Source organism: Hemicordylus capensis, chromosome 5 (genome assembly GCF_027244095.1).
Source record: "Hemicordylus capensis ecotype Gifberg chromosome 5, rHemCap1.1.pri, whole genome shotgun sequence".
Taxonomy (NCBI): domain Eukaryota; kingdom Metazoa; phylum Chordata; class Lepidosauria; order Squamata; family Cordylidae; genus Hemicordylus; species Hemicordylus capensis.
In genome coordinates, this window is record NC_069661.1 from 18,501,467 (window position 1) to 18,525,104 (window position 23,638).

Consider the following 23,638-nt stretch of genomic DNA (forward strand, 5'->3'; position numbering starts at 1 on the left):
GATCCACATTGTTTCTTTAGATCATGCAATAAAGTCCATTTACTCAAAAAGCAGAATTAGCAAAATCATTTTACATGTTTGTATCTTGAAGTACAAAGTTGCCTTATAATGAATCAGATATAAATATTGGCACAATGGTTTTGTGGCAATTCAGATGGAGATATCTTGGATAAGCCCCAAAGCAAGTGGTGTATCACTCTGGGCAAGTTTACAAGCTTCACACGCAAAGCTCCCAGGGAATGCATGCTGCCAGCAGGTGTGTCGCTTGAACCCCTCCAAAGTCTGGCTCCTGTGCCTTCCGCTTGACATTCTCCACTTGCTTGTAACCAACATTTGAAGCAGGGCAGAGAACGCCAAGCAGAAGACTCAGAAACTGGACTTTGACAGGCTTGGACCACATGCCCACTGGGGCACCCTGGGAACCGTGCTTGCCAACCACTGTGTGAACCCACCCTGTATGTTGCAATATTTCTCTCGTTATAGCACAATTCAAGTTAACCTGTAGCCTGAATATTTGAGGCAGAGGAATGCGGTATATAAATATTTGTAATAGTTTTTTGTAGTAGACAACTCCACAGTTTTGCTGTCACATGTGTTTTTTCTGAACACATGTGTTTTTTCTGAACACATTTTTAACTATCCAAATCATTTAGAAGTTCTCTGTTAGGACAATGAACTTTGACACACATTTTCATCTGCCTTAAGAATGATATAAGCAGCAGAGCAGCAAGACTCATTCTGTGTCAGGACCCAAATATCCTGTTTGCACACAGAAAGATCTTCCATGCATGTACAGGAGTTTGCCTTCTAACCATAGTCTCTTTGTGCCACATTGAACACTACTCTGGAAGATCAGGGGATCCTGAGGAGTAGCTTTTCAGGATTGCAGGGTAGGAAGAATGACTCAAAAAGCAGTCGCAGAACACGGGGATGGGGGAAGGGAGCAGGGAGCCTCAATATCTGGTCTTTTGAATCCCTGTCCTTATCTCTGTTGACATTTCACTCCTTTGAAAAACAGCACCATGTAAGAAGCCACAAATATATATAACCTGCAATGACCGGTGACACTTGAGTTGTCTGCCCTGTAACTGCTTTGCTATTGATTGGTTTTGTGAAGATCAACTTAGTAATCACTGGAGCCGAGGTTGGTGTCCTCGTTTTCTTAGCAATCTAAAAGAGAGAGAAATCCAATAACCACCTCATTCATTTAGAGCAGAAAATATTCTTGCCTGTAACACTATGAAGCTTCTTTAGATAATAACAAACTTCTGCCTGTGAGGTCAGATGCTCCCAGAAAACATGAAAGGTGAAGTAAGAGAATGCCCTCTTCAAATATATAGCAACCTCAGGGCATCTTTCATCTAGCAGGATTGATATGCTTAGATTAGTACCAGAGACAGAACAGAGCAGTTGCTAGATTTTTATTTTCTAAAAATGGAAAGAACAGCTATTATTCTTTGCTCCAGAAGCCTAGCATGTATCCTGAAATCTGTGTCTAGTACCTTGTGAGGCTAATCCAGTTACATCTGCATAATTCCTCCTGCACACTTGGAGTATTGAACTTTTGGGTGCCTACAACATGCCCAGATCTCCCACCTCCTTTTTGCTTTAACACCCACCCTCTTAAGGAGTTCTGGCATGCTTAAGACTGTGTCATTGCAGCTAATCCTAATAATGGTTTTATTTGTGTCTGGCTCCTGAATTTTTTTTTTTTAATGTACCAACACAGCTATCTACAACTTTTGATTGAATCAATGACAGTGTCAGACTGAAGGGTTTGTTTCAATTAAAAGAAAATTTCTAATACAGAAATTCTAATACACATTGCAAATAGTGTTAGAGTGTTCTATCTTCAAAGGCAGGGACAATTCTATCAGTTATAGCTTGAAGTAGCAGTCACTAACCCTAAGCCAGTCACCAGTTGGTAACTAAGCCAGCGTGGTATAGTGGTTAGAGTGTTGGATTGGACCAGGGAGACCCGAGTTCAAATCCCCATTCAACCATGAAACTAGCTCGGTGACTCTGGGCCAGTCACTTCTCTCTCAGCCTAACCTACTTCAGAGGGTTGCTGTGAAAGAGAAACTCAAGTATGTAGTACACCGCTCTGGGCTCCTTGGAGGAAGAGCAGGATATAAATGTAATAATAATAACAACCCAGCACAGTCTCTAGGTTCTACTCCGTTGTCCTTTTGCCTTGAAAAAAAATTGCCATCTTGACGAAAGAAATCTACCGTGAAACAAACATTTCTCTGTGCTTCTTGGAAAGAGATGTTGAACAAGGAATAAAGGCCAACAACCAGACTAATGCTGTACTGACTGAATTTTCTGTCATATGAAGGGAAAGTGCAATTATTGCCTATTGTCTCTTTTTCTCTGCAGCCATCTGTGCCTCCCAAAAATATGTCTCTGAGTGCTGAGGGACCCTCAGGGACATATTTTTGGAGGCACAGGCTAGTTGTGCTGTGCACACAAATCCTCATGGGCATCAGAAAACCATGGTATGTCAGTATAGATTTAGTCTGAAGGCCAGCCAATGTCTTGAAACCAGATACTGTTGGAAGATGGACTTTGTAAGAGGAAAACAGCACCCCATTGAACTTTGGTAAAAAGCTATTTAGAACTAGTACAAATAATGTACAATTAACTGGTATCAAAAGGAGAGCTGGTGTAGCATAGTGGCCAAGATGAGCTAGGAATCAGCAAGTCCAATATTTGAATTTCACTTCTACCATAAAATCACATAAGCAAGCTATTCTCTCTCAACCTGAATCCACTTCCCTTCAGTGGGGGAGAATCATAATACTAGCATACCAACAGGGTTATTATAGGGATAAGATAATATATGCAAACATTCTAAAGCACTATACAAATGTTAAGTATTATTATGAAAACCATGTATGTCACCCTGAGCCTTTGGAGGAAGGACACAATAAAATACAGTTACTCCTACCATCCAAGTTCAGCATCACATGAGACTGTTGCCAATCCACTAAATAAGACTCAGAACTCAGGTTCTCAAAAGAGGATCTAGGAGTGTACAAAGATTCATATGGCAGCAGATATGTAGTACTGGAGAAGTCAAAGTTTATAGGTAAGAGGGTGCACTCAAACCTGTGACTACACTCAAAATTCTAAAATTGAATTTCTCAGTCAGCAACCTTAAGTGACTCAGAATTTGCTGGATGGCCTACTCCAATTACCCTATTTCACCTCACGCACTCACACACAGGTGTACAAATGTGTATCAAAACATACATACATATATATACACACACACACACACCCTAAGTAGCTCAAGAAAGAAACTTTATATGTGGATATGCTTTAAGTACTCTATCTACATCAATATGTTTAAGTAGTAGATGTCAAGCAATAACTCAAATTGATTTTAAAAATACATTTGTCTTCTGTGATACATTTTATTTGAGAATTACAGGGTTTTCCCAATACAAAGAATTACTTCTGTGCTAGTTTTGACCATGTCAAATGCTGTGATTTGCAAATCATTTTTATTTTGCAAATCTGTAGACTGCCCCAAACTTCCATCTCTGGGCAGTTAAGAACATAAAACAGATTTAAGAATAAAAACCTTAACACAGTTTAAAACCACAGTCAATTAAAAAGCTTGGGTGAAAAAAATAAGTCTTTAGAGATTTTTAAAAAGTTGTCAGAGATTAATTATCCATCATTTGATGTTCGAGGAAGAATTTTGAATTATCTATACCCATTTCAAATGGACATTTGAACAGGCTATGGGGCTGAGACTGCCTTGGTCAGCCTGATGAATTATCTCCAATTAGGTATTGACAGAGGGAGTGTGATTATGCTGATCTTTTTCGCTCTTTGGGTGGCTTTCAATACCATCGACCATAGTATCCTGGGTTGCCTGAGAGAGGCGGGATTAGATTGCACTGGTTCTACAGTGGTTCCGTTCCTACCTCTTGGATAGATTCTAGATAGTGTCACTTGGAAACTGTTGCTCTGCAAAACACAAGTTACTGTACAGAGTTCCACAAGACTCCATACTGTCTCCAATGCGCTAACATCTACATGAAACCGCTGAGAGAGATTATCAGGAGATTTGGTGCAGGGTGTTAGATTCTGAAAGAAATGCACTGGCTGTCAAAATGTTTCAGAGTGAAATACAAAGTGCTGGTCATTACCTATTAAGCTCTGAATGGCTTGGGTACAGGGTACTTGGACGCAAGGCTCTCTCTTCTTTGTCATGATCCCAGCCATCTAATAAGATCATCTAGGGAGGTTGGATTATGGTTGCCACCAGCTCATTTTATGGCTACTCAGAGCCAGGCCTCCTCTGTGACTGCCTAGGACTTTGGAATGCCTGTCAAAATGAGAGCTTCTCTATCTCTGATTGCTTTAAAAAATGACTCGACACATCTGTTTTCTCAGGCTTTTAATTAAAACTAATTTTTAAACTGACTGTTCTACTCTCTGAAATTGTTTTGTTTTACTCTGTGAATTGTTTTTGTTTTTATTCTGTGAAAGTGTTTTAATTGTACCTTGGATTACGTACACCACCACATATACATATATCTATACCTATCTATCTGGTGGTATATACATATAACAAAATACCAAATCAAGATTACGTTAAAAAAAACTGTCATGTTTAGGCAAACGAACCATGGAACTACACATGCTCATTCTTTCACCAGTTTGTGCTCATGTGCCTTCACTAGAATAATTCTTGTTTTGTATAAAAACAAAGCCAACTTATGATGCAGTTACTGTCTCCCCACCCCCACCCCCACACCACTGACTAACATCAAAGCTCTCTCTGGCTTCTCAGGTTGAGGCAGTGGCCAGGAGCGCTTTTTATCAGCTTTGGCTGATATCAGCTACATCCATTTCTAGAGGTGAATGACCTTAAAACAGTGGTACATATGCTGGTAGCCTCCAGGCATTACTGTAATGCACTCTACATGGGGCTACCTTTGTACATAGTCCGGAAACAATTGTCTACAGAAAGTAGACAACTGTCTACAGAATGCAGCAGCCGGATTGGTCTCTGGGACAACACGAAGGGACCATAAAACACCAGTTCTAAAAGAACTGCACTGGCTGCCAATATGTTTCTCGGTGAAATACAAAGTGCTGGTTATTATTATAAAGCCCTTAATGGCTTGGGTCCAGGCTATTTGAGAGAGCGCCTCCTATGTCATAATCCCCGCTGCCTGTTATGATCTTCTGGAGAGGTCCGGTTACAGTTGCCACCGACTCATTTGGTGGCGACCCAGGACCGGGCTTTCTCTGTGGATGCTCCAGGGCTTTGGAATAAGCTCCCTGTTGAAATAAGAGCATCTCCTTCTCTGTTTGTTTTCAGGAAGAACCTCAAGACTCTTCTGTTTTCTCTGGCTTTTAATTAGAATTAATTTTAATAATTTTAAAAACTTTAATAATTATTTTAATATTATTAGTTTTATTAAAATTAATTAATTATTAGTTTTAATAATTATTTTATTCTATTGTTTTTATTGCCATGTATTTTAAGTTGTGACTTTTAAATATTTTAAATTTTGTATGCCACCTAGAGATTTATATATCAGACAGTATAAAATGACAAACAAATAAAATCAGAGAATGCTTCATACTGTAAATTCTCCAAGATTTGTTGGAGATGAATAAATGGACTCTAACAAAGCCTTCCAGCATTTATAGCCAGGAACAATACGATTTTGAGAAAAGAGATGCATCATCTCTATTTGTTATTTCTCTGTGTAAACCGCCCTGAGCCTTTTTTGGAAGGGCGGTATAGAAATCGAATAAATCATCATCATCATCCTGTATCCATAACATGCTGCAAAGGCTACTTTTTCATTCTTAATTTTAACTGCTATAAGGAGAAAAGATTTTTCAATCAAGAATGCAAGGATTCGAATTTTCCAACTCATCAACAGAGATGAATCTGGAGGGTGTCACGCAACTGCTGACTCCTGGTTCTACTCCTTATACCCATATGATCTCCAGGATGCATCCTCTAATTCAGGGATTTTCAACATTGGGTCCCCAGATGTTGTTGGACTTCAACTCCCATAATCCCCAACCAAAGGCCACTGGGGCTGGGGATTATGGGAACTGAAGTTCAACAACATCAGGGGATCCAATGTTGAGAATCCCTGCTCTAATTGATTCTCTGCTGCTACGTACCCATCTCTGTAAGCAAGCAGTCCACTACCATCCTTAAGTTTCATTGCATTATGTAGAGCGCTTTATAATGTCCTTCTTGCTTGTTGAATTAACTTGGTAAGACCCAGCCAGGCTCTGTTCCACATACATCACAGCCAACAAAAGGGAATCTAATAAGAGAGTGTTTTGTTTTTAATCACAAGGAGTTTAATTAGCACACACCCTTCTTACCTGCACCGCTTTTAATTGTTGCGTCTGCAGTACAGAGGACTGGGTGGCAGTATTTACCAGCTGGCTCCCTGGAGTTAAAGCTGACATACCAATGACAGGCTTCACCTCTGGCCTCCCTCCAATAGTCACCACCTTAAACTGCTGTGTTGACACCTTGGAGTCACTTGCTTGTGTCTGCGATGTGGTCTTCTGAGACTGCGGCAGCTGATTGTGGGGTAGTGCCAGGACAATTGGCTGCCCAGGCTTTCCCAGAGTTGTTACAATGAGCTTTTGTCCTTCCTGTTTTATAGTTTGATTGCCGATTTTCAAGTCAGTTGCCTTGTTTAGAATTATTTGATTGGCTGATATAGTGACAGGAGTTTGAGCACCCAGTTTTTGGAGGCCACTTTGAAAGGAAGGCTGCACAGTCACCCCAGTCTCAACTTTTATAGTGGCAGTGTTTCCTGCAGAATGGCTCATGCAATTGCTGGACCCTGTGGCAGTCTCTGTGGTGACTGATGTTGTAGCTGTGGCTGTAGAATCACTGACTGAGCTCATATTTGCCATTTCTTCCAGTTCTGTTTCCATAGGAATGGAGTCACCCACAATTACAGCCTCAATATTCTCATCTTCCTCTAGTGTTATACCCGTGTCCATAATCTCATCAGGGAGCAAGCTGTTCACCTCTGCTGACACCACCTCCATCCTGCAAATGTAGACAGTAGGCCAAAGATGAGGCGCTGCAATGATATGTTTGCAAAAGAAATTCAGTTTCTCAGGACATCATTATGCAAGTTGCAGTGTTGTGTACATCATGCACATAATTGTGGAACTAACAACTACAAGGTATCCACTATGGCTAAAAACTGGCAGAGACAGAAATGAATCAGCCACTATTATGGCCAAGAAGAATGCCCAAGACTAAGTTACCTGCAGCAAGATATTTAGAAGATATTTAGGGAGTTTGTTTTTCAACTCTTAATAAATCATCCCCACAAGCAGTTCAGAAAAAGTCTCAATGGGGTGAAGGCCTCCAACTGTGAGGGGAGAAATATTCGATGCTGGCAGGTCTCACAGGTTAGATAAAATCTTCAGTTACAGCACATCTGGTTAAATACTGAAAGCACTGTAACTGTTGCACTGCATTCCAATGCAGCAGTTGACTAATTCCATAAAACAGCGAAACATAAATATATATATTATATAATTACCTGGATTTATTTTTAGTTCCTGATCCCCATCAGACCACCTTCAGCAGCATTATAATGCAGCAGCATCTGTTGATGCCAAAGATAACAAGGAAATGCAAGGTTAACAGAAAAACTGCTTTTTATAAATAGGAACATAGGAAGTTGCCATATACTAAGTCAGACCATTGGTCTATCTAGCTCAGTATTGTCTACCCAGACTGGCAGCGGCTTCTCCAAGGTTGCAGGCAGGAATCTCTCTCAGCCCCATCTTGGAGAAGCCAGGGAGGGAACTTGAAACCTTCTATTCTTCCCAGAGTGGTTCCATCCCTTAAAGGGAACATCTTCTAGTGCTCATATGTGGTCTGCCATCCAAATGCAACCAGGGCAGACCCTGCTTAGCTAAGGGGACAAGTCATGCTTGCTACCACAAGACCAGGTCTCCTCTCCTAAGATTTTCTAAATCCATTTTCTAAATTCAGTTCCAAACGCACAAAATGTTAGTCTACTAAAAGTCTACTACTTAAAGCCTACTTTACGTTCTTCTTGCTTCTAAGGTTGTCAATGTGTGGTTTCTATCAGCACACATTTCTATAGCATGCACAAACATCCTTTCCACAAATCAATTTCAATAGCCACACACCAAGGTCCTTTATCAAAACAGGTTTTCAAGAACAGAAAAGTATTCCAAGCACAGTACGTACCACCAGAGCAGCTGTGAATAAGACCCACTATACCAGCTATTTCAAGGATATTGTGCAGAAGCGGATGTTTCAGTAACAATCTGACATTTATTGATTACCGTCTTCAACAAGTTACTTGAGAATCAAATCAAGATTAGAGCTTCTCAAGCAACTGAATGTTTCATTTTGCTATTGTTAAAAGTGCTGTAGAGAGAAAAGTTTAAATAGCCCACATTCGTTATGGGTTAGGAAAATGCCACTGGGAACACACTGAAAATTTAAACATCCTCTCTGCAAACTTTAACTAGTCTTCAACAATCAGCATGAATGATTGAGAGCAGTGTCATAGAAAACAGAAATATATCTCTGCATGGGAAATGTGTTGTGTGTTAAGTGACCTTACGAGTGTGAGGAAGAAAGACTTGTATTTAAGACATACATACACACTCAAGAATGTATCAACTGAAGGAGAAGATAAATATGGCAGATTCCTCTGCGCATAACAGAGTGTAGAGTAATATTTCTCAAATGTCCAACACCAGAGGTGGTTTTTCATGAATTCAAATTGGATGAACACATCCCTCTCACATCTGAAAAGTTTTATTTTAGACCATGTTATTTATTTTAATCACCCACCCTCCAGAAATCTCAGTTCCTGTGCTTTTCCATGAATCCTGATCTGAGCATGCCTGTTGACTGGGAGGAAAGCCCAGAGCAGTGACTCATGCAGAGATGCTACAGGAAGCCTCCACTGGAAGCCGCTTATTCTGATGCATTAGAAATGAGTGAATGATTCAACCATATCCAGTGCAGAAGCACAACTTACTTAACTGCCCCTAATAGAAGCTGACCAGAGGGGGCAAGTATAGAGCAGCAAATCATGTACAGATGCAGCCAACAGCCTCTTTCATGGGACGTAACTTGGGTTCACAAAAGCCCTTAACTGTTTATTTTCTGTGGTACATTAGAAATTCTTGAGACACACCTGCTCTGACTCAGATTGGGAATTATTGTCTTAGGAGCAGCAAATAGGTTCAAGGCAGGATACAAAAACAAATCACCATTAACAGCTGTAAATCTTCCCACACGGGAAAATGTAATTTAACATTCATCAACCAAATTTGATACTATAAGCCATGCATTTCTCCCCTTTTTTGCCTTCTTCCATTAACAGTTTTCTTTCATACAAGACTGCTTCTGTACCCTCTCGCTATCTGTAGCATTAATTACTCCTGCTAGATTACGACAGCAATGAATGCATCACTGAGAGACCTTAAAGGTCAAGTTGAAGACAGATCATCCTGGAGATGATCTACCTATCTATCATCCTGGAGATGATCTACCTAGGTGGTCGCTAAGAGTCGACACCAACTTCACGGCACTTAATCAACCAACTGGACAAAGATCTTTTAAAATGGTGGTTCTCATATTTAGCAGAGCAACTGCCTCTATTCAACATAGAATCACTCAGAATGGCTGTTTCATGTTGCCTTCCTTTGGTTTTTTTAGCCTACTTTCCAGTAGGCTTATGAGATCACTCGGCATCCTGTGTGTCTATCCCCGCCTATTAACTTCACAACGCCTGGACCAATATGAACAAAATCGGGTACAGTTGTGGGAATAGGGTCACTTTAATGGCATAGTTTGTGATGATGTCATCCACCCCGATTCAAGAGAGCGGATGCATAAATTTTTGAGGCACAAGTGGGCTAATTTGTGAACCGCCTGACCAACTTGAAACAAATTTGCTACAGCTATAGGGACACATAGGGATGCCCCAATGGCGTAGTTTGTGATGTCATATATCACAATCCAAGATGTTTGAGGCGCAAGAGGTCTAACTTGTAGACCACCTAACCAATTTGAACCAAATTTAGTCCAGTTGTAGGGATAGTGAAAAGAAAGTAGGCAAAGAAGAACCATATAAAAACTTATAAAACCATATAAAAGCAGAAAACCTCAACTCAGGATTCAGGTCATTTTGACCCCACTGAAAGCATTTCAGTTACACTTTCAATTTGACAAAGTTATCATTAAGGTCAAAGGAGTTTACAATTACTAAGGAGTATATTTAGGAGATATTTGATTTCCAGTAGAATTTAATGTACACATACAGAAAGGACAAAATATTATGGTATAGTAGGCTTAACTGTTGCTCTAGCAGGGCTGATGTTAAAAAAAACCTGATGTACTTTAGTCAAAATGTGCTGATGCTAATACATGTGGCCCTCATTATTTATGGGGGTTCTGTTCTTGCCTATAAGCGCAAATACGGAAACCATGAAGAACAAAACTTACCACTATGGGAACCTAGGAGTTAAGTTCCCACACACAAAAAGTCTAAAAATGTTGGGAGGGGAGCATAAATGAGAAATAAAGTACTCTACTGTGCTCTCTAGCAATGCCCCTCCAAACACTCAATTTTCACAAAAAAAAGTCACGGGACTTGATTTTAAAACAAAAACAAAAACAAAAAACAAGCCAAAAAATGGCTCTGCACTGTAAAATGGTAGCCAGAAATGACACTGGAAGTGATCTCTGGCCACTCAAAACCATGAATAGGCAAATCTTAGCCTATTTTAATACTATGGATGAAGAAACCGAGTCTCTAAGATCCGTTCAAGGATATGCTACACGGCAGATAATGAGGGCCACCTTTATACAGAATAGCACGTATTTTATGTCTGCCATAAAAGCATGTTAGAGAGTTCAGAAGTATTCTTCACAGTAATGCAAACACACTCTTGCTGACTTGAGAATTGGATACTGTGTGCTCTTCACCCTTTATTTCCCACATCCTGCAGTAGATATTTAGATATGAACACATGACTTTAAGCTAACAGACATTCAATTAAACTAATTAAGGCTTCACCTGATAAACTGTTGAGATGCCAAATGAAGCTTCGGTTTACTCTCTATTCTGCCAAAAGAAAAAAAGAAAAGAAAAGAAAGAGTCAAGCAATATTATGTACAGAGATGCACCTCATGTTGCAAGGCCTTAATATAGTGACTGCCACAATAACTCATTTCATTATCTGTGTTAACTGTTCACCCTTCTTGACTGATCCCAGAAATGAACACATACTCTGCTACAACTAACCAAATGTTAAAGAATAAACCTGTCATGTTTCTTGATTACTTTAAGCTGAATCACGATAAACAAGAGCCAGATGCAGGAAAGGTGCTTCAGAAAAAAATCTACCATCAGTTGTGGTGGGTAAGTGGTTAGGAAAGCACCATTGCTTAAGTGGACTTCCATTAATGCTTTTCTAGATTCAAACCATTATATATAGAATGTGATGCAAGAATATAAAAAATACAGTATGTTGCTTTTAAAAACAACAATATTCACAGATCAGTTTATGGAGGTGAAAGACTAAAAAAAGCATATCTCTAAAAAGAAACAAAAAGGGAGACACCAGCAGCCGTCATTGAGAGAGATGCTGAACTGAATAGAGATAGTTGCTCTCCCCAAATGAATATAAGAGAGGCACCATTTTCAAAGGTGCCCCTTATCCAGTTGGTAGAAGTCATTCAATCACAGAATTTCAGAACAGTTGCGGGCCATTTTCCTGTATCTCAAATACAAACATTCCATAATCAGATTAAGTAAAAGCAGTCTCATCCATAAACCACTGACTGTCTTAACAATATCCCATACATGATTAATTTCAGCTGTGTAGCTGGCTTAAAAAAAAGAAGAGCTCAAAGTAGCAACAAAAATGTGTATATTAATCTTTCAACATAATTCCTGAAATTACTAAAATTCCCTTGTACCCAGAAGAGCTGCTGCTGTTTTATTTCAACTGGCACAAGGCTTTGCCAGAGACAACAGCTGGTAGACCCTCAGTGCTTATAAAAGCTCATTTCAATTCTGTGTGAAAGTCCTATACAAAAGCTCTATTTATAACTGCTTGGGCAGAGGGAAACATATTGGTCACTGAGAGCATGGCACCAAAGCAGTCCTTCTAGAAGTATGGGGCTGAGTTCTAACATACACACTTTCTCAACTAGATTTCTCCTTAGATAGGACACAGCAATACTACATCCTCTCTGCAAGTTGTTATACTTGTTATAATAGTTATACAACCTTATCTCTAATCAATATATTGATCAGACGAAGTTTTTATCTCATTTCCCCATCATGTGGTATACTGAAAGATGGAGACAATTCTATGATGAACACCACAAGAGCGTTAGTACCAGAGCATGAAAAGATAGAATTCAAACCGCTGCAGGTCAGATATGTTGTATTAATCTCAATGCATTTCAAGCAAATAGCTCTTTATCAGAGGGCAGACAATAATACATAAAAGTCATTTTCAGGGTTGATAAAAATTGATTTAAATCCCTTTTAAATTTAATTGATTTTTAAAAAACAACCACCTAGGTCAAAGTTATCATCACGAATATTAATAACTACTAATTATATTCTATAGCCACCTAATGGCACAGCAGGGAAATGACTTGATCATCAAGCCAGAGGTTGCCGGTTCGAATCCTCACTGGTATGTTTCCCATGGGAAACAGCGAAACAGGAAAATGGGACACAGTGGGAAAATGGGAAATGCGATACAGACTATGGGAAACAGCGATACAGGGAAATGCTGAAAGGCATCATCTCATACTGCGTGGGAGAAGGCAATGGTAAACTACTCCTGTATTCTACCAAAGCCAACCACAGGGTTCTGTGGTCACCAGGAGTTGAAGCCGACTTGACGGCACACTTTACCTTTAATTATATTCTATGGACATGTTAACAGCAGTATATGCAAATGAGAGATAGACCTGATCAGTCCAGTAATTGCTATATATGCAGCGCACACACAGTCAAGCCCTTGCTCCCCACTCCCACCCCCAAAAGTGCAAAGAAAAAGGAGGTCAATGAATGAATAGAGGATGGGGGGGAATGGAGAAGATCTGAGCAAGGTGGAGAAGTCTGGATATAAATGCACAGGATGGGGAGGGGAATAGAAAGTGAAACAGTGAACAGAATATATTTATTATTTATTTCTTACATAAAGGCCAAAAGCTGTGGGTGGTGCACAGGATGCAGTCCTGAGGAAACCTTTTCTGAGTGTATCCTCCATTGTAGAAAGGAAACACCTATTATGGCAGCAGGCCGTAAGACACCCCATTTGGGAATATTTTAATGAAGTTCCTGTACCTACGGGTAAGAAAGGCATGTGTGCAAAATGCAAGCAGTGTAACGACGAAATGCCCAAATGAAACAGCATAATGAGAAGTGTGCACCTACCTTCTAAAAATGAAATCTACATCTCCAAATATGTATTAAGGTTATATTAGATAGACAACAGGAATGCACTTTTATAGAAAATGATTAAATATAATCTTCCTGACTAGTGATTTAAGTCATTAAAATCGAGTCCTTATGTGAAGTGATTTACTGCTACTACAACAATGATGAATATTTATATACCACTCTTCAAGGGGGTTTACAAAGCTAAACACATAAATAAAATGGTCTTGTCACCAAAAGGCTCACAACCTAAAAAGAAACATAAGGCAAATACAGTGGTCCCTCTACTTACGAAATTAATCCGTTCCGAATGCACATTTGTAAGTCGAAAAATTCGTAAGTCGAAAAGCGGTTTCCCATAGGAATGCATTGGGAACGGATTAATGCGTTCCGGAGCCTAGAAAAAAGACCCAGACCCCCCAGTAAGGCTTGCAAACTGCACAGGAACATTTCTTTTCAAGAATGAACAGGCAGTAAACAGGCAGGCAAGTCAAGGAAACCGCATGTAAAATTTGTAAGTCGAGGAAACCCCATCTAAAAATTTGTAAGTCGAGGAAACCCCATCTAAAAATTTGTAAGTCGAAAAAACCGCATCTAAAACCGGATCTAAAACTGCCGTTTGTAACTCGAAAAATACTTATGTCGAGTAGTTTGTAAGTCGAGGGACCACTGTACCAGCTACAGCCACTGGAGGGATGCTGTACTGGGGCTGGATAGAGCCAGTTGCTCTCACCTTGCTAAATATAAGAGAATCACCATTTTAATAAGATTTCTCTTTGCTCACTTAGCAAGGGTTTTAAATCATGATTTAAATCAAATCAATCCTAGGTCATTTTCTATGTGTTTAAGACTATCTCCCAGTGAAGGCCTATATAAGGAATTCAATTTCTGCACCTGTTGGATTTCCATCTACTCTTCTCATTTTGCTATATCTTCCAAGGCCTAATATTTAAAGCACATAATTTAACTGGAATTCAACATCTCACACTTCAATTCTAAACATATTTGCCTGGAAGCAATTTATGCCAACAGAACCTGCCTTTACATAGAATTGTTGAAGCCTGAAGTACAAGTATTGTACTACAAACACTGTGCAGACAGCTCATCGAAGACGAATCTGTTCCAACACATTCTATCTACCTTCTCTAAACTACTTTGTATAATTGGTGGTAGTCACCCTGACCCCTGAGATTAGTGGGCTGTGTCAAAACAAGTCATTTTATATCAGGCTTGCACAACATAACGCCCATGGGCCAGATTCGGCCCATGGAGACTTTTTTTCTGGCCCGCCTGTAGGAATATCCTGTAGCAACAGCCATGAAGAGCTCTCAGTGATGACCAGCAGCCTCTCAAATGCTGTTGGCTGCTTGAGAGCAGATGAGATGCATGTGACAGTGATGGACCAATGAGTGAGTAAGCCAGTTGTTGCTACTCAGGCAGTAGCAATGGTGATTCAAGCAATGGGCTTGAACAGTGGCAGCGGGAGCAGCACCATAAGCAGAGCAAATCCCAGAAAGGCAGAGGATCAATCTTTGGGGCAGCTCCTGCTACTCCAAGGGGGGCTATCTTCTATACTCTCCAGAAACTGCCTTACAGCTCCACCACCCCCATGCATGTTTACTTGGAAATATGTCCCACAGAGTACCCAGTGAGGCTTATTCCCAAGCAAGCAAAAGCAAAGTGAGAGGAGCGGATTTGGTATTTGTTTGGGATTGGCATGCCCTCTAGGTGTCCCACTGATTGAGCAGGGATAGGGCCTATTTTCTGGCCACTAACCTTGGTTAAAATCGTGAGTAGATTGATGGAATGGATATCCACACATAGCTTGCATTAACACTGTTAATTGTAATGTAATGTGCTGAAAATTGACCTTGGCTAATGAATCAAGGTTGGTTCCAGTCCACCAGGGCATTTAAGTCATGTACCCCGTTTCTATACGCTGCAAACTGACAAACTATCCTAACATTTATTGTAGGCTGGTAAATTCTGGTGCCTAGCTGTAAGGCTACATGAAATGAATTTGTTGAACACTGGATAAAAATAATGCGTACTGGGATCTCATATCAAGCAAATAACAAGATCCCCACCATGTTATTTACAAGCCATATAATGAAGTATATATAACAAGTTAGTTCAGTATAGTTTTATTATCAAAGATACTCTCAACTTGAGATAGAACAAAAGTTCAACCAAAGATGACAATTTGAAATCACATTGATAAACATAGACTTATTGCTATGGAGAATAGTGAAGTCCATTGTATGGAAACCATTTCAAACAAGTCCACAACGGTGACCTCCATTTTGATCTTGGTCTTTGTCAAGTGGAGAATATTCTTAGAAAAGTTCCATAAACTTGACAGCACTGGTCCAAATGCTTGACAATCTAACAATGTGTACAGCCATCCCTCTTGGTAAATTTTCTAGAAGTAATAGTGCTGTCAAGTTTATGGAACTTTTATAAGATTATTCTCCACTTGACAAAGACTAAGATTGAAATGGTAAAATCCATTGTGGATTTGACTTGTTTTAAATAGACTATATTACTTCCCATACAATGGATGTCACTATTTCTCCATTGCAACCCATTTAACCTTATCAATGTGATTTCCAATTGTCATCTTTGGTTGAACTTTTGTTCTATTTCAGGTTGAGAGTATCTTTGAAGATAAAACTAAACTAATTTGTTATATACTCATTATATGGCTTGTATATGACATGATGGGGATCTTATTGTTTCTTATTTGTTTGTTGAACATTGTACTTGAAATGGATTTGTCAAACATGAAATTAATTTGTTGAACATTGAAAATGACATCAGAAATAAAACTAGAATGTCAAATGGTAGTTGCAGATACAAATGAAGATTTTCATACAGTTTTCATAAACTTCAAAGATGTCAAGCTATGTATACCATACCATATAGATACACTATGAAGTATGCATAGGAACATAGGAAGCTGTCATATACTGAGTCAGACCTTTGGTCCATCTAGCTCAGCATTGCCTATTCACACTGGCAGCGACTTCTCCAAGGTTTCAGGCAGGAATCTCTCTCAGCCCTATCTTGGAGATGCCAGGGAGAGAACTTGGAACCTTCTGCATGCAAGTGAGGGGAATATCCTACAGTGCTCACGCATCTCTCATTCAAATACAAATCAGGGCGGACCCTGCTTAGCAAAGGGAACAATTCATGCTTGCTACCACAAGACCAGTTCTCCCTTAATATGTTAAACATATTAAGAAAAGATTCACTTACTTAGAAGTAAACACTGGAAAACAAAATATTTGTTTCCAGTCTTTTAGAATGCTTGCCATCTCATTTTCAGGCTTATCAGCCATAAATCTTAAGAGGTAGAAAGCTTCACTTTCAAATCATTTGAATAAATAAAAACAAGGAAAGTTTTTATTTAGAAGTTGGGGTTTTCAGTGTTTTATCAAGAGCCCCCAAATTACATAGATTCAAAACTACCATGGAACCTAAAGACTATGTTGACTTCTACTTCACAGTTTACACAGTGATGTAAATACAGGGAATTTGATTAGATTGTTCCCAAATAATGAGGGTTTTTTAAAAAATGGATTATTCAGAGTTAAAAAGCAAGTCCAGAGAAATGGCTTCTCTGCTTTACAAGAGCTGCTTTACAACATCAGATGTCTAAAACAGTTTTGCTCCTCATTTCAATTGTGCTACAATACTACCTCATGCTAAAATTTAATAAATGTAAAATACATATGCAGTATGTTTTGTTATTAAGGGTATTCTCTTAAGATAACAAAAATCTGGAAATAGGCTGCCATACAAATATATGGAACTCATAATGTACGAATAAAAATTGAAACTACAATTTCACGTATTTAACACATCAGTATGCTATCTTTCCACTAAAGGTTAAGGCAGCTGGAGACAGAAAGATATTCAGTTTCACAGATGGCAGAAAGGCTAAGGGTGGTGGTCTCTGCAGTCTTGCTAGACTTTAAAATGCAGGCCTAGTGCTGAAATGCAACAAGCAAAAGGAATATTTGATGAGTTTTTGTGCTTTGGCTGTGTAGAGTTGGTTGACATAAATCTACTAAATAAATAGGTACTCTCAGAGAAACTTCATAACTCTAGTAACCAACTGTCAGATTCCCCCCTAGAAATTCCAGTTCTCAACTGCGGCAATCAAATTACACACTAAATTTCACTTACAAAATGTATTCCTTTACAACTTTCATAAAATTGGGTTTAAAAAACAAACCCGCTCATTTTTCTTCTGCATCAGTGCTGCATTGACCTTTTTCACTTCTCAAAGGTTAAATGGGACACAATAATAAAACCCCATTTATCTACAGCTTTAACAACTGAACATGCTGTGAAGTTATTTGCTTTCCATTGTAACACTGCAAGTGTTAATTATATTTGTAAAAAGAGTTCACACTGAAACACGCCCATGATGAATGTGACTAAGCTCCTATGAAAGTAACTAGTTTTAAAAATCATTGGTGCCTCACAGTTTACCATTCTAATATTTTACTGTGCTATCTACTCAACCTGTAAGAAATGCAAAATAATTCAACAATGTTTCCTTGAAATTTCTCTTTGACTTCAGTATGAACAAGTTATACCACCTAAACCTGCCAGCAACAAACCCTAGACAGAAACTCTGGCACAGCAAACCGTAGACAGAAACCCTGGCACTATTCAACAATAGCCTGAATCAGACCTGGAAGTGAGTTAGGCCTCAGCAGCGGCAAATGCTCTTTCCCTTCCCAATCCACTAACGACTGCTGCTAGATCCCCAATATCCCGAGTTTCCTCCAAAGCAGGATGCCCCTTCCCAGGATACAGACTTCCCTGATCCCTCATCCCTTTCTGCCCAGGCCTTGATGCGTCTCTCACCCTGTTTCTCGGGCGCAGCCTTCAAGTCCTTCCAGGCTGCTAAGTTCCAGCCCGAGGGAGGGGGCTTCCCCCTGAAGTGTCTGAATAGCTCGAAGGCGGCTGGTCAGGAGCAGGAGGAAGAGACGGGGAGAGGGAGGTTTCTGGCAGCGGCGAGCCAAGGAGAGGGGGGAGCCTCTTCAGGCTGTTTAGCTGCAGTCTCTGGTATGTCAGCGGCCGGGATAGTATTTCGAAAGATCCGCCATTTTCACTTCGTCATCACCATCACATCCCAGCTCAGCAACAACCTCAGCCGCCTCCTCCCGCCCCGATCCGAGCGTGAGCCACGCCCCCCGGAGGGAAGCCTTCAGTGAGTCTACTACTGTACTCACAGCCAAGGCAAGGAGGAACAACGCTGGAGCTGACCTATAAGGGGCACAAGCAGACGGCGCTTCTCTCTCTCTCTCTCTCTCTCTCTCCCGCGACAGCACAAGCACAACTGCCCAACACCGCAAACAGACACACACAGACCTGCCTCTTCCCCGGAAAAAAGGGGGAGGAAGGTTCCAGCTACAGAGCGGGAAGGGGATTAATTCCAGGACTGCCGCGTTAGTCTGTGGCAGAAGAAAGACTCGAGTCCCGAGACATCTTAAAAGCGAGCGAGTTTATTATGAAACAAGATTCTGCAGACAGAGAAAATAGTTTTTAGAAAATGAATGAAAATAGCAGTTCGCTCCGTATATAAGACGACTGGTGGCAAGGATTTTCATTAAAGTTGTTGCATATATTTACCACCTGTCCCTAAAAAGCAAAAAGGCAGTGAATTCTTACCAAGAACTATTTACATTTTAACCGCAACACGGAAAGCATTTCTATGGGAGGGGGAAAGTTTCCAACAGTCCTCATTGTGGTAAGCAAAAAGAAAGCTTGCTTCCCTCCAGGAAAAAAATACATGTTAATTTAAGCAAACAGACCAGAAATAGGACATCCCATTGCTTTCAAAGGTACTTAATTCCAAGAAAGAATAAGATGTGGAACTCCATAATGTTTATATTTATCATTCCATACATTCAACATATTTTCTAAGAACAGCATTTCCAAGAGATGTTGGAAACAAGTGTAAATATACAATGGCAGACCAAATCTTTTAAGTACTGAGGAACAAATTCCAAAGTGTTATTTTATGCATTTCTTCACCCTGCACCCACTTGGGTCATTGTTAAACTCTTAGGACTGGAGCTAAAGATAATACCGTATAAAATTAAAATATATCCCAATAGCAAAAATAAAATAGGGCTATCTCCATTGAAACTAAAGGCAATTAGGAACTCGTGTCAATTTTCATGCATAAATTTTCCAACACTATACATCTCATCCAGTAGCAAAGGGTTTGTCAGCGTTTGTCAAAAATGGCTGGAACAGTGTCTAATAAATTAGATTTGTCAGATACTATTTCAATAATATGTTAATATTTATATACCATTTTTCAATTAAAAAACTCTCAAAGCAGATTGCATGGCAAAAGCTATGAGAAAATTGTCCCACAAGGACTCAAATTCTTAATACATGCAACACAGACACAAAGGAGACACCAGTCGCAGGAAAGGCACTATGCTGGGCTGAATAGGGACAGTTGCTCAACCCCTGCAAAATACAAGAGCCAACACTTTAATTCCTTGGCAAAAGCTGCAAAACCCCTTTGTAACTAAAACATACAGCGATACAAAAATTATGAACAAGGATTTACATGGGTGTTTGATATTACACCAAAGTTGAATAGTCTTGATAAATGTAGTATGAACACATACTATGTTGAAGTGCTTCTGCCAGGTTTGACAAACCTCTCCATGCACAAAGAAATGCATTGGGGAAAGCTGTAAGAAAAAGATCTGTGCCTATTCTAAGCATCAAATGCCAGTCTGAGCTTCGGTTCAAATGCTAACATCTCTGCATCCATATGCTATCAAGAACAAGAATGAGATTCCAAAATTGAATGAGAATGAGATTTTTATACGGGCTTTGATCAAACTGCAGCAGATTGCCAATTTACACTTTAATGTCTATATAATTCACCTCTTAGCATTTCATTACAGATTGAAATCTGTTGCCCAGTAGATCCAGAACATTGTTAGTTGTCTAAGTATAACTGTCCACTTTGTACTTAGTAGTTATACATTGATAATACAAAGTTATTCTTTTAATAGCTCATTTTCCCTCTGTGGGAAGGTAAAGGTGACGTGTGTTGTTGAGTTGGTGTCGACTCCTGGTGACTAGGAGTGTGCACGGTTCGGTCCGGCACAATAGAACAGACCGCCGGACCAGCGGGGGACTGTGACTTTAAGCGGGGGGGTGGTAGTACTTATCCCCCCCACCGCTGCTCTTCCCCCTCCGGCACTGTTCCTTGGAAAAATCTTCTTGGGGCGGCAGAGGTCCTCCCTGCCACCCCTGCCCCCGTCGTTGTTAGTTAAGGCTTTAACAGAGACGAGCGCTAGCGGTGCGCATGCGCCCGGCGCACACACTTGTCTCTGACGCTGCCGCGCGTGCCGGAACAGTGCCGGAGGGGGAAGAGTGGCAGCGGGGGGGGGGGGTAAGTACTACCACCCCCCGCTTAAAGTCACAGTCCCCCCCTGCCGGACCGGGGGGGACTCCGAACCATGCACACCCCTACTGGTGACCACAGAGCCCTGTGGTTGTTTTTGGTAGAATACAGGAGGGGTTTACCCATTGCCATCTCCCATGCAGTATGAGATGATGCCTTTCTGCACCTTCCTGTATTGGGAAAGTGGGCCATAATAAGCAACTGATTTAAAAGTTACTATTGTTTATAAATACTTGCAAAACTAGTGCCATTAGATTGTCTACACAAGACATTTTAAGATAAGAACAATCCATTTTAATTAAGATCTACTGATTTTTACCAAGAAGAATGAAACATCAGGAGTCACTTTGCTCGAATGCATGGAGTTTACTTAAAGCCACAATACCAGAAGCCCGGTTAGAATGTATACCAGGTGCTGCTCCGGGTGCCGACAATGAGGGAGGCTCGGTTGTCGTGCACGTGGAACAGGGCCTTCTCTGTTGCTGCCCCCAGACTTTGGAATGCTCTCCCAGTGGCCATTCGCTCATCGGACTCCATCACAGTTTTTAGAAAGCTTGTTAAATCTTGGCTTTTTATCCAGGCCTTTACATGATTGTTTCTATTGCTGCTTCTGTGTATTTTTATCCAAGTATAGTTGTTTATGTTTGTATTTTATATAGTTTAAATCAGATTTGTTTCATATTTTTAGCTTGATATTTCTAATTGTTCATTTTTATTGTATGTTTTTAACTTTTGTGAACCACCTTGGGATTGTTTTTAATGAAAGTATATAAATTTAACAATAAAATAAAATAAAATAAATACCAAAAAAGGAGGAGAAGTACAACCAATACCGGGAGGATGCCGGCTTGACTAATAGGTAGTCAAGGAAGCTATAAAAGGGAAGAAGACTTGCTTGAGAAATTGGAAATCCTGCCCAAATGAAGAGAATAGAAAGGAACACAAACTATGGCAAAAGAAATGCAAGGTGACAATAAGGGAGGCAAAAAGAGAGTTTGATGAGCATTTAGCTAAAACCATGAAGGGGGGTAACAAACACTTCTTTAAATACATCAGAAGCAGGGAACCTGCCAGGGAGGCAGTTGGGCCATTAGACAATGAGGGAGTGAAAGGGATTATTAAGGTGGATATGAGGTTGCAGAGAATCTAAATGAGTTCTTTGCATCTGTTTTCACAGCAGAGGATACTGAGCATTTACCTGTTCTTGAACCAGGCTTCTCAGGGATGGAGGCTAAATAATTGAATCAGATAGAAGTGACAAGAGATAGTGTTCTAAAGTGCCTGGAAAAATGGAAAAATAGCATATCACAAGAGCTAGACGGCATCCACCCAAGAATCCTTAAAGAAATCAAATGTCAAATTGCTGACCTCCTTGCTAAAATATATAACGTATCCCTACAATGAGGCTCTGTACTAGAGAACTGGAAAGTAGCCAATGCAACACCAATTTCCAAAAAGGGATCTACAGGCAATCCAGGAAATTACAGTCAGCTTAGTGTCCATTCCAGGCAAATTGATGGGAAGCATTCTCAAGGATAAAATTGTTAAGCACAAAGAAGAACAGTCCCTGCTGGGGGAGAACCAATATGGCTTCTGCAAAGGTAAATCTTGCCTCATGAACCTTTTGGAGTTCTTTGAGAGTGTCAACAGGTATGTGGATAAAGGTGATCCGGTTGTCATAGTATACCTGGACTTCCAAAAAGCTTTCAACAAAGTTCCTCCTCAAAGGCTCTTGAAAAAACTTAGCAGCCATGGGATAAAGGGACAAACGTGTGAATTCGTAACTGGTTGAAAGACAGGAAACAGAGAGTAGATATAAATGTAATCAGCGAGGTGGCCAAATCTGCAGATGACACCAAACTTTTTAAGGGTAGTGACATCCAAAACAGATTATGAGGAGCTCCTAAAGGATCTCTCCAAACTGGGTGAGGAGGCAACAAAATGGCAAATGCGGTTCAGTGTTGGCAAGTGTAAAGTGATGCACATTGTGACAAAAAAACCCAACTTCACATATACACCAATGGGATCTGAACTGTCAGTAACTGACCAGGAGAGGGACCTTGGGGTCATGGTGGACAGCTTGTTGAAAGTGTCAACTCAATGTGCAGCAGCTGTGAAAAAGGCGAATTCCATGCTAGGGATCATTAGAAAGGGGATTGAAAATAAAAATGCTAATATTATAATGCCCTTATACAAAACTATGGTGCGGCCACACCTGGAGTACTGTGTACAATTCTGGACACCACACCTAAAGGACATTGTCCTGTCTTATATCGTGACCTTGATTAGGGTAGCACCCCTCTCTTGGCCCTTTTAGATCTCTCAGCGGCTTTCAATACCATTAACCATGGTATTCTTCTGGAGCACCTGCATGGGCTGGGTATTGGGGGCACTGTTTTGCAGTGGTTCCATTCCTTCCTTAGTGGGTGCTTTCAATCGGTGTGCATTGGTGGTGAGTGCTCTGCCCTGTGGTCACTCCTTTGTGGGAGGGCTCAGTTCTCACACCCATTCTTTTTAACATCTACATGAAAATGCTGGGGCAGGTCATCTGTCGATTTGGGGTGAGATTACATAAATATGTCGATGATACTCAGTTGTATATTGCCACCCCAGGCCACTCTGGAGATGCTGTTTCTGTGCCTGCCCAGTGTCTGGAGGCTGTCAGGGTCTGGATGGGCCAAAACAAGGTCAGACT

General features: G+C 40.3%; 1 protein-coding gene across 13 annotated transcripts in view; it reads right to left on the minus strand.

Moving 5' to 3' along the window:
• Window positions 1-23,638, minus strand: part of LIN54 (lin-54 DREAM MuvB core complex component) — a 46,313-nt gene that overhangs the window by 19,065 nt on the left and 3,610 nt on the right. For 4 of the 13 annotated variants that reach the window (XM_053252679.1, XM_053252678.1, XM_053252666.1 and 1 more), the window contains exons 2-5: window positions 11,100-11,147; window positions 7,569-7,634; window positions 6,379-7,097; window positions 1,050-1,170 (exon numbers count right to left, since the gene is read on the minus strand). In XM_053252679.1, the coding sequence (XP_053108654.1) occupies window positions 1,050-1,170; window positions 6,379-7,062 (805 nt within the window). In that variant the 5' untranslated portion in view covers window positions 7,063-7,097; window positions 7,569-7,634; window positions 11,100-11,147. Of the gene's footprint in view, window positions 1-1,049; window positions 1,171-6,378; window positions 7,098-7,568; window positions 7,635-11,099; window positions 11,148-18,368; window positions 18,814-23,638 lie in introns of those variants that run through there. The other 9 variants (XM_053252667.1, XM_053252675.1, XM_053252671.1 and 6 more) reach the window with 8 other exon arrangements.